Source organism: Lactuca serriola, chromosome 3 (genome assembly GCF_051521515.1).
Source record: "Lactuca serriola cultivar US96UC23 chromosome 3, Lser_US96UC23_V15, whole genome shotgun sequence".
Taxonomy (NCBI): domain Eukaryota; kingdom Viridiplantae; phylum Streptophyta; class Magnoliopsida; order Asterales; family Asteraceae; genus Lactuca; species Lactuca serriola.
This window is the reverse complement of record NC_136410.1, coordinates 63,341,890-63,358,909: the sequence shown is the minus strand read 5'-3', so window position 1 is coordinate 63,358,909 and position 17,020 is coordinate 63,341,890. Positions and strand designations below refer to the sequence as shown.

The 17,020-nt window shown below is 31.3% G+C and overlaps 2 protein-coding genes and 1 long non-coding RNA gene across 3 annotated transcripts; 2 read left to right on the top strand and 1 right to left on the bottom strand.

Annotated features, from left to right (window-relative positions):
• The first annotated feature begins 266 nt into the window (after window positions 1–266).
• LOC145092462 (WD-40 repeat-containing protein MSI2-like) lies at window positions 267–2,131 on the top strand. The gene is made up of 5 exons (XM_079030397.1): window positions 267–636; window positions 898–1,221; window positions 1,296–1,561; window positions 1,637–1,732; window positions 1,803–2,131. The coding sequence occupies exons 1-5, from the start codon at window positions 328–330 to the stop codon at window positions 2,002–2,004; spliced, it is 1,197 nt and encodes a 398-aa protein (XP_078886523.1). The 5' UTR covers window positions 267–327; the 3' UTR covers window positions 2,005–2,131.
• A 5,757-nt stretch (window positions 2,132–7,888) lies between these two features.
• On the bottom strand, window positions 7,889–9,415 carry LOC145092461 (basic leucine zipper 19-like). The gene is made up of 3 exons (XM_079030396.1): window positions 9,163–9,415; window positions 8,245–8,950; window positions 7,889–8,107 (listed from the first exon to the last, which is right to left on the bottom strand). The coding sequence occupies exons 2-3, from the start codon at window positions 8,921–8,923 to the stop codon at window positions 8,094–8,096; spliced, it is 693 nt and encodes a 230-aa protein (XP_078886522.1). The 5' UTR covers window positions 8,924–8,950; window positions 9,163–9,415; the 3' UTR covers window positions 7,889–8,093.
• Window positions 9,416–14,134: 4,719 nt separating this feature from the next.
• Window positions 14,135–15,400, top strand: LOC145094479 (uncharacterized). Its single transcript, XR_013703374.1, has 3 exons — window positions 14,135–14,315; window positions 14,520–14,587; window positions 15,226–15,400. It is a non-coding gene; the product is annotated as an uncharacterized LOC145094479 (long non-coding RNA).
• The last annotated feature ends 1,620 nt before the right edge of the window (window positions 15,401–17,020 follow it).

The window sequence follows — 17,020 nt, the reverse complement described above, 5'->3', positions numbered from 1 at the left end:
TAAACAACATAATTTTCTGATTTGCCATATATAAATTTTAATTTACTTCAATTATTGTGGTTGTTTTATTTTTATAAACAATTTTATAAACAATTTATCATTTCATTATACAATATTATTATTTGTTTTATTAATTCAGAAATAAAAAATAATTTAGTATATTTATTTGAAACAACCATTATAATTTACATGGATAAAAATTATAAATATATTGTAATTATTAACCATACTAAAAAGAAAATTCTTTATAACACTTCCCGCTGCCCTCTCCCCATTTCTATGACCCTAATTCTACGCGGGAAAACAATCCAGCGAAAAGAGTGAGAGATGGCGACGGTGGACAACGGCGGCGAAGAACACCACGTGGAGGAGGAATTCCGTGTCTGGAAGAAGAATACACCTTTCTTGTACGATCTCGTCGTCTCTCACGCTCTTGAGTGGCCGTCTCTCACCGTCCAGTGGCTCCCGTCAGAGCCGTCGCTGGACTCCGACGGTTCCTTCGCCGTTCACAAATTGATCCTTGGGACACACACCTCCGACGACTGTCCTAACTTTCTACTCGTCGCAGAAGTCCACTTGCCGGTCAATCATTCGATATCACTTGAAGGCAATTTGGAAAACCACAAAATCCCTAAGGTCAGCTAGCTATTCAATTGATTTCTACTTATTCTCTATACACAACCATTCCTCACTCAACCCTGAATAGCAAGGATCTGAAATTTGACCATGTTAATTTATGGACAAAACACTCCTGTCAATGTTGTATCAAGAACTTTTGTGAATGTAAAGCGTAGACAAACTGTTCGACGAAATTACTGGTCTGATCTGTGAGTCTATGCGCCTGCTTTTTGATAAAGTAACCCTAAAAAGTTTGATGTACTTGTATATGTATTGTAGGTAGAGGTTATTCACAGGATACATGTTGATGGAGAGGTGAACAGGGCACGGTGTATGCCTCAGACTCCATCAATCATTGCAGCAAAGACCAGTTCTTCAGAAGTCTATGTATTCGACTCCACAAAGCAACCTTTAGATCATGAAGGAGGCTCTTGTGAACCTGACATTAAACTAAGAGGTCACGACAAAGAAGGGTATGGCCTCTCATGGAACCCTTTCAAAGAAGGCTACCTCTTAAGTGGCTCCAACGATTGCAAAATCTGCTTGTGGGATTTGTCTACAATGCCAGACAACAAAGTTCTTGATGCAAAACATATCTACGAGGTAAAATAGCATCCATTATCATCCTCTTACTATTTAATTTTCAAGAATTTATGGTTGACTAACAAGGAAAACAGGATCACGGGAGTGTGGTTGGAGATGTATCATGGCATTTGAAGAACGAATTTCTATTCGGATCTGTTGGTGATGACTGCAAGCTTATGATTTGGGATCTGCGCACAAACAAACATCAACAATCTGTTGTTGTTCATGAGAAAGAAGTGAACTACTTATCTTTCAATCCATATAATGAATGGGTTCTTGCTACAGCCTCTTCAGATACAACTGTTGGTCTATTTGACATGCGAAAGCTCACATCACCTTTACACGTTTTAAGCAATACGTACGTTTCTTAACCTTGACCATGACCTTGACTTTGACTTTGACTTTTATCTCATGTGATGATGTGGTTTTGCAGGGATGAGGTGTTTCAAGTGGAGTGGGACCCGAACCATGAAACTGTGCTTGCTTCTTGTGCTGATGACAGAAGGTTGATGGTTTGGGATCTAAACAGGTACTTAAATTCTTTAAAATGTTGGGTGAGTTATTTATTTATTAATCTTATGATCAATATCTTGTATTAGGATTGGAGATGAACAATTGGAAGGAGAAGCAGAGGATGGCCCACCAGAGCTTCTGTTTTCTCATGGTGGACATAAGGCAAAGATATCTGACTTTTCATGGAACAAGAACAAGCCATGGGTGATATCTAGTGTTGCTGAAGATAATGCTTTGCAGGTATGGCAAATGGCTGAAAGCATTTATCGTGAAGATGATGACAATTAAGATTTTTTCTCCTTTTTTTTTTTTATTTTTTATTTTTATTTATTTATGTCTTGAATTGTTACTGTTGTATCGAACATGCCAAGATTCCCTATTAAGTTGTATGGAAATTTGCCATCTGATTTAGGCTTGGATGATATGCTAAAAATGGAGAAATACAAACTAGAGAGAAAAAAGACACAATTTTGCCCCTCTAGTTGTGTAGAAACATGAGTTTTTTCATTTGGTTACAATACATCTAATCTCCAATTCTAGACAATTTACAATTTGCATATTCCCTTTGGTAACTTTATGGTAATTTGTTAAACAGCTAAATATGTACATGAAAATTTGTTTGTTTGTTGGTTAATCTTAAATGGACAAACATGAACTTTGTTTACAACCTACTTTTCTACTATGTACATGATCCAACTACAACTTTATCTTTTATAGTTAGACTATGTGTTGATAAGCTAACTTATTTTTTGAGTTTTTTTAAGTTGTTAGCCAAAAAGTACCTTAAAAAATTGTCTTGGTGTTTTTTTTTTTTTTTTTTTTTAAAGCTACCTGGATTAGTTTTTCAAGAGTTTTTAAATTTTATTTCAAATATATTCTTAATTAATTATAAACATAATATTTATCTAAATGGTCTTTTATGATATTTTATATCTTTCAGCTAGTTTTACCAAACTTTATTATTTATAAGCTAGCTTATAAGCTAGCAATTAGCTCTTTAGCTAAAACCTATTATGTCAAACATAGCATTAGTGTTGGTTATCAATTTACTTTAATCTAACTTTTCAGTTTGGAATGTTTTATATTTTTTAAGGTTAATATCATAAAATAACTTATATATTGTGTTTTTTTTTGGATTATATTGCAACTTTATTTTGTCTTTCCTAAAATAAATTTATTTTTCCATTTTTTTCGAATTAACCCTTTTAACATTTTTTTTTCCAAAAAAACTTGTAAAATTTGAGGGGTTTTTTTTGGAAAAAAGTAGTTAGAGGGTTTTTTTTGGAAAAAATAAAAAAAATACAAAAAAAAACTTGTAAAAAAGTAGTTGGAAGGTTTTTTTGGAAAAAATGAAAAAAATACAAGGTTTATTTAAAAAAAAAAGTAAAGTTAAGTTTAATCTGAAAAAAAAAGAAACTCTATATTTAAGTTTTATTTTTTTATTTTTATTTTTATTTTTATTTTTAATATTAGCCTTTTTTCTATTTACATCTATAGCACATATATAACAAATATTTTATTTCAAAACAAACTAAAATAATTATATTAAACATAAAAATAAACTTAAGATAGGAATATAAAATTTGAAAATTTAAAAATATACATTGATTTTAACTTTATTTGTAAAAAAATTGATTTTCATTATTATAAGAAATAAAGTCTAATCTCAAATTTTAAAAATCGTTAAAAAATAAAAAAGAAACAATCAATGTGCACTTGATAATTTGATATGACTGTTTTGTCCATTTGGTTGGGTGAGATGGACTCACAGTGTTCTCCGACCCTACTTTGTTTTTCAGTTCCACACTTCAACTCCTTTGATACCAACACTTTAGGTTGTTAATTTTAGTTATAATTTGACAAGTAATAATTAATATCATATTAAATGTTAAATATGTTTAATTAGTCGTAAATAAAAGTTTAATTTTTATGTATTGATTCAAATAAAAATTCAAATAAATTTTATACATGAATAATTTATTTTGTTATAGTTTTGTGTCTTTGTGATATTATAGTTTATAAAATCATTATAATAAATAAGATATAATACATATTTGTTAAAAGCTAATTAATAGAAGATGTGTTTTTACAATTTTTATAAGTTACAAAAAAAAACGAATTTAATAGAATATCAAAATTCCTTAATACATATTTAATAGAAGATGTGCTTTTACGATTTTTATAAGTTACAAAATTTTTTTTACTAGAATATCCAAATTCCTTAATGACTTTGCAAAAAATAGTAAAAATTTAGTATTTTTCAAAAGGTAGTTACACAAATTGCTGGTAGTTAGACTCATCTACGATTTCATGTCTCCCAACTTCTATCTCACCTTCATGAGTTGCTATCTGGTCTACGACCCATGACAGCCTAATATTGTGTAAATATAAAATGTATATTTTTTAATTTATTTTTAAATCGTAAATGGCTAAGAGCCATTTACAACTTCTTGAAAATGTAAAAATGAAAGTTATCTCCATAATTTTAGGTATATGTACTACCGGCCCATGGGTCGAAAATGGGCCTAGTTCACAACCCATATAGACGCGATTACATCTAGGAGGCATGAAATCAGATCATGAGTGAGCTTAATCACATGTGATTTGTATGATTATTTTCGAAAAAATGTTTTTTTGTTTTTTTGCAAAGTCATTTACAAATATGGCTATTTTTGTAAACACCTATTTTTTTTCTCTAGAATGAAGTACGATCAAAGACGAAACACTATTTTCACAATGTTAATGTAAAAAATGAAGATGAATTCGAGATTGTCTTATAAAATAAAATATGTCTTGTTCGTGATGCAATATGTTGAAGATGTTCTTAGTGACTTATCTCCCGTAAACAACCCTAAGACATAAATAACCCAAGAGACAAGAACACAAGTACTTGCTAAACTCACCCCAACACAATTGACACAAAAATATGTTGTACCACCATTAAAATTAGTGTTCTAAACAAAACAAAATCATCCAATAATCAACATAAAAATAGAATTCTCCCTAAACATGTTACATTCGATCATGTCTCGGATGTTCTTTCCTTCTAATCATAGGTGTGCATACCAGATTTTGATACTAATCTAAACCGATTCAAAACCGGTCTGGTGTGAATAATAAATGTTAGGGAAACAGACAACATTTGTCAAGAATCAGAACAGATTTGATGTCATTTTCCAAGATCTGATGATGCTTGTTAGAAAGTAATGTGAACAACATACGAAACTAAAAGCACACAAAGACACAATATTTACATGGTTCGGTTAAGGTGACACAAGTCCACGGGTAGAATGAGAGTATTCTTATTCACAAAGCTCTCAAACAAAGGTTATAAGTACAATTTAGCAGAGATTCGCCTACTTACTAAGGATTCAAGACACGGACAAATAACTGACATACATCCCTATTTATAGACTAGGTTCAGACCTAAAACCCTAATGGGCCAAACCCATTAATCCATAGACCCATGAAATGTGTCAACCAATCACAATCTGCCATGCAACCATTTCTTGAACCTTCATCCTTGATATACATTGCATAAGCATCAACAAAATACATTATGGAGCATCATGAACCAAGATGGTTGATCAGAAATGCTCATGACACATCATGATGGAGCATTGTCCATGAGCATCGTCCATGAGAATCCTCCATGAGCATCGTCCATGAGCATCATAAGTGGCACACCCTTACACAAAGATGGCGTATCATGCTAGAAGATGCACATCTTGTTCAAGAGTGACACATCTTCTTCATAAGGAGGCACATCCTACTCCTAGATGGCACATCTAGCATCCAAACTGATACACATTGTCTATAGGTGGCTCACCCTCTCCAAAAAGGCACATCCTTGCATCATGGAGTATCAGTGATGTTCCATTCCCTTATTAGGTGATCCACTCCCTTCTTTGGTGCTCCGTTCCTTTCTTTGATGCTCCATTCCTTTATCACAGGCTTCATTCCTTTCTCAGATGTTCCATTCTCTTTTAAGCTGCTCCATGCTCATTCAAGTGCTCCATTGAACTCCAAATATTCCATTGAAACCAGATGCTCCATGACAAATGCTCAAATCACATTTAACAATAATAATGGAAAAATCAATTTAGGACAAAACTTGATACGATCCAACCAGATTCGAGGCAAAAATAGAACATATGAAATTGGATATTGATCAGATACAAACCAGGTGAACACAATTTCAAAAACCGTTCAAAAAATGCAATCTATATATATATATATATATATATATATATATATATATATATATATATATATATATATATATGGAAAAGTTCAATAGAGAACCATAATTATTGGTTCTTCAAGGAACCAAATCTTTTTTTTCAATTTCTAGAGCTTATTCTTTATTGAAAATAAAATCTAAAAATATCTAAATTCATATATTAACATTGTGAATGTGAAAAATATTTTTCGGATTCACTGTGTGAATCCGGATTCACATTGTGAATTTGACGTAAAAAAATCGAATTTGATATCATTGGAAAAAGGATAAAAAGTTATGAATTTCAGTATTTTTAGTTTTTTTTTTTTGATAAAAAATAAGCTCTAAAAGTTGAAAAAAAGATAGGTTCCTTGGTTAATTATGGTTTTCTATTGAACCTCACCATATATATATATATATATATATATATATATATATATATATTACAATAAAAAAGAAATTGCAAAATCTTTTAATCTTTAAAAAGAGGAAACAAATCATATCCAATGGAAATATATGTTTTTGTAGTTTTGATAGAAGTAGTGGTCGTTGGTTGTAGTGGTGACCGTTTATTGTTTTGGTAGTAGTAGTGATCGTTCATCACTTAGTTATTAATGTTGTGTTATTTTTCGAATGTGATTTCTTCAACGGTAAGTGGGATTGATCTCGCCACTACGGGTGCTACTTCGTACATGTTTAGTAGCTTCATTTCTTAAAAGTATTATAAAGTCTAATTGTTTCGTTATCACCAAAGCTAGATGATACACCATTGTGTTTGTCACTGAGTCATGTAAATTGGTTGAACCATATTGATAAGTTTCAAATAATTTTGAGCAAGTATTGTTAAATATACGATGTGCATTTTGAGCAAAATTTATGTTAATATGGAGTAAACCCAAATCATAAGATCTATTTTCTTGTAAAGCTTCAGCCAGTATTTGTTGAGAGGTCTACCATTATTCGACGAATAATCAAAAGATATCGAAAAAGCTATATTTTGGAATTCTAAAAGGGTTATTATATAATCCAATATTCTATATGAATTTTCTTTGGAATGCAAATATCCTAACAATTTAAACATAGTCATATGTTTCATTGTATGCCAAGTTAGTCAATGATCTGTAACACAAAGGTACAAATCAGTTGAACCGATTGGAGCCCCAACCAAACATTGAACTTTAATTTTACTCAAAGCTCTAGCTTTTCAAAACTTTGAATCATTTGACTCTTTAGCCAAATTCAACATATTCAATGTATCACGTCTAAGGGTCGAACGAATTATCGTGACAAAATGAAGTTGAATAGTCTCTTGGATGAGCTCCATCAATCGTGGGTTGTCAAAAAGGTCGAAAGACCAACTTTCTTGAATCACAAACATTGTTTTTATTACCCGATCCAAACTTTGATTGTACATCCAAACCGTGCTTTGATTTGACATTGTTGCTTGATCCTGATTTGGACCAAATTTCACCGTCTTGCAAGATAAATCCGAGTGGTTTCTCAATATGATATTTCCATCCTCCTTAAAGAAGTTACCAGATTTATTGCATCAAGCTTTTCTTGGACCCCTCAACATTTCACACAAGTTGTAATGTTGTCAAATCTTTGAGTTTCATTTTGTAGCACAAACTTTAACAACCGTTAAGTTGGTTGATGAGGCTCCAATGCCTAGTTGCCTACGGAAGACTGAGATGGACCACATTCTAATGCTACTGAGTAGTGGACGAGATTGTGTTTTTGAGTGGGGTGATGAACATAACATATTCGATAACCGTATATACTAACATAAAGGGTAAAATGGTCATTTTGACCATATAGCGGTCACAAAACGATTCCTATGAAACCATTTTCATTCTAAACCGGTTAGTTTTTTTTTTTTTTTTTTTTTTTTTTTTTTTTTGTGCACCTCTACTCGTATCATAAACCATAAAGGCCTTTTGCACTGTGATAGAATTCAAGTAGAGCATGTACTCAGAAATTATGAGCTGCCATATATTATTCAAAACAGATGGATGACAACAACATTCATCTAAGCTCCATAAAGATTAAAAAAACTGAAACTAAATAAACATACAAAAACATGGACCACAAAACCCTAGTAATCCACCAGTTATTGTACACCAACAAAGATCCATGCATCACTCCAGTACTCAATTCATCTACGACCACCTATTATGAAAGAAAAAAACAATTCAAGATCAAGACAAATTATGTATTAAAAAATCACATCAACACAAATCAACTTAAAACCATGGTGAAAGATCTTGGAAAAAATTATTAAAATCTGATTCTTGTTTGATGTTTACCTTTTCTTTTACTTCCAGCAGTAGACTGATTCGGCATCAATCCTTGGTTCCCTAAACATTGTAGATCCTCAAAGTCACAGCCATTGATGTCCAGATCATGGTGCATCGATTCACCACCCTGCAAATTACAAGGATTCAACAAGAACCCACTACTCAAATTCTGATTACCCACTGGATGGTGGCGTTTTTGATAAGGAAAAGATCCGATTTCTCCATCGATTCTCCCTCTAATGTCAACAAGCAAACACTTTAGCCTCGCTACTTCTGCTTCTAATCCTACTTGACTCTGAACTCTTCTCATCAATTGTTGATTCAATGCTGTCAATCTAACTACTTCGTCTTCTAATGAAGCAGCACGCGCCTTCTTCTTTTCACGATACTTTCTCACAGCTTCCCGGTTTCCTGATGGACGATTCTTACCTTTTTTGTCGGAGGATTCAGCGGTGTCTTCTGTAGGGGTTTTGTCGTCATCACTCGTAGCAGGTAGGATTTTGGTGTGGACATGGTAACATGTGTGCGTGTGTGATGAATCAGGTCCCGGAGGGTTGCATGTGTGCTTATGAGTACACGCGTGTGTGTCGTTGAAGATTTCATCGAAGAAGCTGTTCATGGAACCACTGCTCGGGATATCACCCACAAACATCTCGTGGTTGGAGAAATCGAGTTCTCCGTCATCCATTGCTTCCCGATTTGTGACCTATAAACCCTAGAAACACAGATAATGAAGATAAAATCAACACAGAAGCTAATTTTGATGCAAATTGAGCTCTAAACAGAAGTAGCCACAAAAAATGGTAACTAATCAAGTAATCATCAAGCGATTATCTCTGAATATGCTAAGAATATCAACAGAATTCAAATGTAATCGTCTAATCGAACAATACACAGTAATTGACCAATTCCATTGAAGAAATTTACCGATAAAGAAACCCTGGAACTGAGTGAATTGTTTAATTGAGTAATTAAGCAAGTGAGCGTGATAGGTGAAGATGGTAATTTGGGGCGAAAGAGAAAATCCTTTTCATAACAATGTCAATGGATGAAAAAGAACGATCGAAGAAGATGGGCCACTGGCAGAGAGATTCCCGGAAAGGAAGAGGGAGTCCTTTTTTTGTAAAAGAAAAGTAATAGAAAGGCTAAAGGGGTTGATTTATATGTACTTGAGGGGGCTAATGTGTAAATTCAGGAGAATGTTTGGTGGACACCATGATCTACTAAATGATTAAAATAAATAATGCTACAGGTCTATGCAGATTCTCCCTGAATGTACAATTGTTTTATGCATAAAGTGGAAGTGTATTACGCACCGTTGATGTTGTATTTTTCCTTTATACAAAAAGTAAAATATAATGTTTTATATTATTATCACGTACCTAAATTTTTTTATAATAATATTGTGAAGATGCTACATTTTAATGACTGTTCATTAATTTTATATCTTGAATATGTTATGACCCATTGAATAAAAGAATATTATATCAGAAATTATCTTACCAACGTTAAGCGGTGGACAACAAAAGCGAATACAAATTTCACCTTTACTTAAAAAAACATATTGCATTGTTTATAAATGATATAAAGTAATTGTTATTTATTAGGCTAATATCATATTAAAGTACTTATTATTTATCCTAAAAGTCTTTAATTTCTTTTTCAAAAAGAGAAATTAAATATTCTTTTTACTTTCTATCCAATTAAATGATAACATGTGTCACATTTAATGATCATTTAATGATATTTTAGTATATCAAAATGATATATGTCATCATTTAATTGGATAGGAGAATTTGTAAGAACAAAAGTATAAGAATATTTAATTTCCTTTTCACAAAAACTTAAATTTTTTCACCGGAAATAACTCACATTTAAGAATATTTTTGGAATCTAATTTCATATTTCATGTTTTTTTCCGGTTAAAAACATATTTAATTTTAAAAATAATTCGATCTATAATAATATAATTATATTCGTTTGAGATTCAATTTTTATTTATGTTTGTACCAACTTTTATTTTTATTTATAATTATCATGCTTTTTTGTTATTGTTATAGTATGCTTAATAGTTTTCAACATTAGAATTTAAAGGAAACATTTGATTTGTTCAAAACATAACTAAATATTAATGCATCTAATTCTTTTTTACAAAATGCATATTACATTTATTTAGCGGATGCTTAGAGATTACAGAAGGTGAAAAACAACGGTCTAAATTTATATGATATCGTATGCTGTTTTAATAACTAAACGAAAATACAATTTTAGAACACCAATCTATGTTTGAAATATAATTTTAGTTTTCATGTTTTGTCCAAAAAAATATTGTCAAACTAGACTAGATTTTGATATGTATTTTGCCAACAAGAATTAAACATAATATATTTTTCTTTGTTTTGAGAAAAATCAAATGCTTCATTTATGTTTATAATGTTTAAAATTATCAAAAACATCATAAACAGAATCAATAAGAAAAAAAGGATGAGCCAAAACGAAAAAATTGTTAAGAAAAGTTTGTTAAATGTGAAAGTTTTTAGGAAAAAAAAAGTTACAGTTTTATTTTTTCGGAAAAATGGATTGTTTATCCGAGAAAAATTGTTTAGAACCCAAAGATTACTTGCAAATCCGTTAAAAAGTATAAATGATCAAATCGAAAAAAATTGAAACAATACAAAATCTTTTTATTTTAATTGAAATTTAATAAAAATCCAATAATATCTTTTATAATATTAACTCTATTTATTATAGCATTTTATTTTTGAGGAATAATAACAAAAAAACAAACACATGATTTTTAACTTAAAAACTATTGTAGATAGATAGAATTAATAAGTAGTTTAATAATAGATTAGATTTGATGTTTCAAAAAACTAAAATTAAAATTATTGTAGATAGATTCAACAAATTACCACTATGTCCAAAAAAGGATTGTTTATTTTAATTCTCAAAAACCATAAACTATTTTTATAATTATCTGTATTTGAATTGATTTTTATTAAATTTTAAAGTTGCATTGTTTACTGTTTCTAACTGTGATCTGTGATATATATATATATATATATATATATATATATATATATATATATATATATATATATATATACTAGCCGTCTACCCGCGCAAAGCGGCGGGCGGCAAATAATTTGATCTCTTTAGAGTTAAAACCATATTGCGTTCACTTCGAGAAATGAATATTAAATGACATCTATTTTTCAAGAGCATTACCATACCATATTAAGGGGGTGTTTGGCTAAGCTTTTTTAAAACAACTTATTAGGTTCCACATCACTATAAGTTAAAAAAATGTTTGGATTAAAATAACTTATTCTGGTGGGGAACCTCTAATACGTCATTTTTTCATAAGTTACTCTACACTTACTTATTAACTTATAAGCTAATAAACTAATAAGCAATAAGTTTTTTTGCCAAACACCCCCTAAATGGTTATTACTTCCATTTATACATACCCAAACCACTTGTACTGTTTATCGTCCTCTTTTTTTTTTTTTTAAATTTTCCTTAATTCCTTTATTAATTTAATGTCCTACTAAGTAAAATGCTAAAATATATTAATAATAGTTTATAAAAATAAACCTTTAGAATATCAGGTGTTGTGATTCAAAAGTCGATAAATAGGCCTTTGAGAAGACCAAAATACTCAGGTGTCAACTTGTTCATTGTGATTTTAAACCAAGTTTGGTCACAAATTAAAACATTTTCAACGATGGTATGTAATTCAAGGATTCATATCGATTTAGGTTCTCGAAACCTTAAAATATTGAACAAAATCTATATAAAACCTTATAATAAGGACAATAATCACCGTAATCAGGAAGTCAATGTGATGAAACTTGATAGTATAAGGACCAATGATGAAAAAGGTTTCATTTTTAGACTAAACAAGATGAAAAATATACAAATTAACTTAATCATGTCAAATCTTGTGTTTAACCGTTTTTTTATTGCAAAAGTAAGATGTCAAAATATACAAACTAATGATAATACAATGCTCTAACTGGCCCTCTTGGTTGAGTTCTTTGAACCTGCAAAGCCAACACATTAAAGAAACATAGTAAAAACCTTTTTAGGAACGAACCTGATATAATAAAGCCTTCACCCAATATATTTATAAGATAAAAATACAAAAAGGTAAAAATGATGAAATCAATTACAAATAAGGATTAAAATAAAAATCTGTTAAGAAAGAGCCATCTGCAGGAGGGATATTTGAATCAACATGTATTTTCTGATGGTTTCCAATTTTGAATTATTCGAAATTCAGGGAAGGAGATAGAATTTGTTGAGAAATATAAGGATTCAAAACACAGGTTAAAATTTAATATTATTTTATTGATGACTACTTGTATTATTAGCTTAATGATTTGAACGTCTTAAAAAAATAATATTATTATATTCAATCTATTTTTAGAAATAGTAGGATTTCTTTTATAAGATAGTAAATATATATATATATATATATATATATATATATATATATATATATATATATATATAGGGTTGGGTTATTTGGAAAATAAGAAAAACCCTAATAAAGGAAAACCGCGAATTAGAAATTGACAACGCAAAAACGTATAACATTACGCAAGACGTCTTCAAAAGGGTATTTCAGTAAACATGTTGTTTGGAAAATCAGTTACAATTTCGGAAATCCAACTGGTAATCGATTTTGAATTTGAAAACTAAACAGTTTTGAATTTGAAATTCAAAATGATTTCTACTTCACCGATTTTTCAAATTCAGGTTTTGAAAAGAAATTTCGATTGAATCTTGACATATATTTCAACGACATCTGCAAAAAATTAGACAAATACACTCAAATCTTGTTTCCGATTTGAAAAATCAGAAAATCAGAAATCGCCCTTGTGTCATTTTGCAAAACTGCGTTTTTCCCGGAGTCGCAGATCCATATAGACGTTGTAACGCCCGGGTTTTCAGGGCTAAGCATTTTTGTCAATGTAATAGTCTAGGTCAACTATTGTAACTCTTTTTGAAGTAATAAATATAAAATATTTGAGTATTATGTGAATTATGTGTGTTTATGTGTTTATTATTTAATTATAAATGTATAATTAATAAAGAATAAAAATGAGCGTCAAAATTAAAGTGTGAGATAATCCTGATATCTCTACATAAAGTTGTAGAATACGTCTCAAGGTTTCCGTACATATAAAGAATGCCGAAATCCGAGCTATAACGAAGAAGTTATGGCCCGCCGAAGTTTTACGGCAAAACCGGCACGACACCGGGAGACGTAAATAGTGAATTTACGATAGAAGACTTTTTAGCCTTATCAATCTAAACAAAAGTCGTAGAATATGTTAAACTAAGAACATCGATAAAAAGAACGCCCAAATCTGACTTCGTATGAAGAAGTTATGATTTTTCTAAGATTCGGCTTAGCAGTGCACGGTCTGAAACTCGAATTTTAGTTCGAGCGGTTTTTGGCTTACGCAACGTAAATGAGAGTTGAAGATCTCATTAATAGGAAATCAACGGTAAAAAGACAGACAAAAACAGAGTCCGTATGTAGAAGTTATTAATTTTACGCAGACGTTTAACAGTATAATCTCCTTGTACTGTTAAATTTAAGATCGATCGAGAATTGGCTGACGGTGTCAAAATGAAAGTTGTAGATCTTATTATTACCTACGCGTGGATATAAAGAACGTCAAAAACGGAGGTCGTATGTGAAAGTTACGGATTTTAGAAGTCGGAAGTGTGCTGTGCGAAAATGGGTGATGTGGCACAATCTTGGCCATTGCTTTCTCCCCAATGCTTGCCACCAGATGGTGACATGTGGCACCAAGTTCAGCCACATTTCACCCTATAAATACCACCTCTCCCACCCTCATTTTCTTCACACCTTTCCCATTCTTTCTTCTCTTTACTCTCTCTCTCTCTCTAGAACCTCTCTAGCCCCGAAATCCCCCGAAAAGCCTAGGGAACCTCCCTAGCACGAGGCGGAAGCCCCGAAGTGCTCGAAGGCTCCGAGAAGAAGAGCTTTTCGGCTCGGGAACGCTGCTCCAAGCAAAGCCCGGTTTTCTATAAAACCCGCTGTAAGTGAGCTACGCCTACGCTATTTTTAATATAGCTTTTATTTAATTATAGTAACGTTATTAGGAACTTATAATAAATACTTGGGCTATTATTATGGGTTATATAAGTATTTTTTTGACGCTTATATAATAATAATAATAATAGCTAGACTATTAATTAGTCTCGACGAATAATAAACTAAACTCTAGTGGTAATAATACTAGGTTTCGTCGAAGAAAATTCTTTTTAAGAAGCGAAGCGCTGTCTGAGTTCAGAATCACCACCTTTTCAGGTGAGTGCATATTTACTTTCAACTTACACATAGATATGAAGTATTTAATATAAATTACGTGCTATTTGTGCATATTATCTGAATACTTGCTATCTATGCTGGATGAACGTTTTATACATGTTTTCAAAGATTTAAACTGTATATGTATTTTATATCTACAAAATGTGTTGGGTAAAACATGGGTAGATGTAATAGTTGCTGTGTGACAAAATAAAATAATGAGAGGCCTCGTTATAGATGTTATTGATGATCCAGTCATCTAGCGGAGTATAGATGACGATCACGGACTATTCTAGACAGTCCAGTGGAACACTAGCAGGCTCGCAACCTGTAGGTGTTTATTTGAACTGTGTGTTTATTTGAACTGTGTGCTCACCAGATGTACTCCATCCCCCACATGGTTGCCTATTAGGACATTTATTGCTGAGGAATCCCCTTAGTAGTAGTGTCCGTCCCGATGATGATCCTTAGGCTAGGTCCCTTATGATAGGTGTTTAGGGACGTAAAGTGAGGATAACGGGAACGGGTAATCGGGTTATTATTGATTGATGAAATTAATAAACTATTTATTGTGGGTTGAAAACCCTATGTGCTCACCAGGCTCCCAAGCCTGACCCACTCAGTTTTATGTATTACAGGTAGTGGCGCTTGAGCATATATATGATGTTTGGACGAGGGATTACGGATATAGGCCTGTAGATATGAAATAATGTAGTAAGGCTTGTATTGTACTGTTTATGCTTTTGATCTGTACGAACATGACATCCCGAGTCTTTTAATGAAATACATTTCTATGGAAATGCTTTTGATAAATCTTTATCATATTATTGTTTTGGGACAAATTCCGCAACACTTTTATTTAAAATGTTACTCTGATTTTTAAACAAAGCATAAACAAACCGGTCTTTTCTGGCCGTGATTTTGGGGATGTCACAGACGTATCATCTAAAATTGGTTTCATCAATTTCATTATTTTCAATTTCGTTTGTGACTTCTATGTTTCATTTGTTGACAGAATTGTATTAGTTTGATTTACAGAATTACAAAATCACACAAATTCTAGTTGATTTTTGCTTAGTTTCAACTGTTCTCCTTAAAACTGTTTATGTTTGCAAAAAAAGTATTTACAATCAGAATATGAGAATGCAATTTCAATTCCAAATACTAATCTGATGGGAATTCTGTGCAACAAAGGTTGTCCATCCAGAATACATTGATTTCAGTTTATCGAAAAGAAAAACATATTTATCAATTTGAATATTAAAGCTTTAAGTCAACATTTTGATATGCTATTTGAGAAATCATTAGGTAGAAGAGAACGTATACATTGTACTTTTTATAAATTACTGATACATAACATTTAACAGCAATCACATACAACACAAGAAATTATGAAGACAAGAAAAAATAAACCACTTACAGCACTTATGAAGACAACTTTTGGCACTTACAAAGACAAGACTTCTGGTCACTCCAAAAAGCTTCTAACAAATTCTACAACCTACAAAAATTCACATGCATCAACTTCAATTAATGTTAAAAGTAATCATAGCATTGAAACAAATTCCACAACCTACCAAAATTCACATGCAGCAACTTCATTTTAAACATTAGTGATTTTGAAAACCAAAATATTATTAGATGTTCTTTTCCAGATCTTACAATTAATTCAATTGTTACTGATTTCTGGTTCAACAATTATTAATTCTTCAGAGATTATTGAACGATGTCTATAAACATTGGAGACTTAACTTCAGCTTACGTACATGAAGATTCTATTTGCAGGATTTATGACTCGTCTGGAGAAGGATAGAACGAGAAATAACCAATCCCCCCAAAAATCATAACTGATCCCGCTCAATTCTCTATCAGATCATAACTTGGGCGGTAAATCTTCTAGTATTTGCCGCCTATTGACCTCAATCGACGATTACACCTGTAACACACAACTGATCCCCCCAAAAAACATAACTGATCCCGCCTCAAACCGCGAAAATCGGTCCAGTATAATGTTCTAGGTTTACGCCTCTAACGATCGATTTACTTTGATACCCTTTAAATCATTATTTATAAATTAATTAACTAATTACATGTGTCAAATGCTGATTGGTCCTCACTTGATGCCCTAATTTCTTATTTTCCAAAGAACCCAATCCTATATATATATATATATATATATATATATATATATATATATATATATATATATATATATATATATATATATATATATATATATATATATATATATATATAAAGCAAAATATGAGGTTATCTAAAGTAAATGTTGATTTATTGAAACTTTATAGTTTGTTAATTATGTAATATGGTAGAAAAACAAAGGAAGGTGGATACACTCTTTTCTAAACTTCGTCAATCTTCGATGGATTTTTGATTTTATGAAATAAAGCATTCGATATTTAATCACAAGAC

Coding starts and splice junctions, on each gene's coding strand:
- LOC145092462 (XM_079030397.1), top strand. CDS start 328: ATGGCGACGGTGGACAACGGCGGCGAAGAACACCACGTGGAGGAGGAA. Junction 637..897: donor AAAACCACAAAATCCCTAAG/GTCAGCTAGCTA, acceptor TATGTATTGTAG/GTAGAGGTTATTCACAGGAT. Junction 1,733..1,802: donor ATGGTTTGGGATCTAAACAG/GTACTTAAATTC, acceptor ATCTTGTATTAG/GATTGGAGATGAACAATTGG.
- LOC145092461 (XM_079030396.1), bottom strand. CDS start 8,923: ATGGATGACGGAGAACTCGATTTCTCCAACCACGAGATGTTTGTGGGT.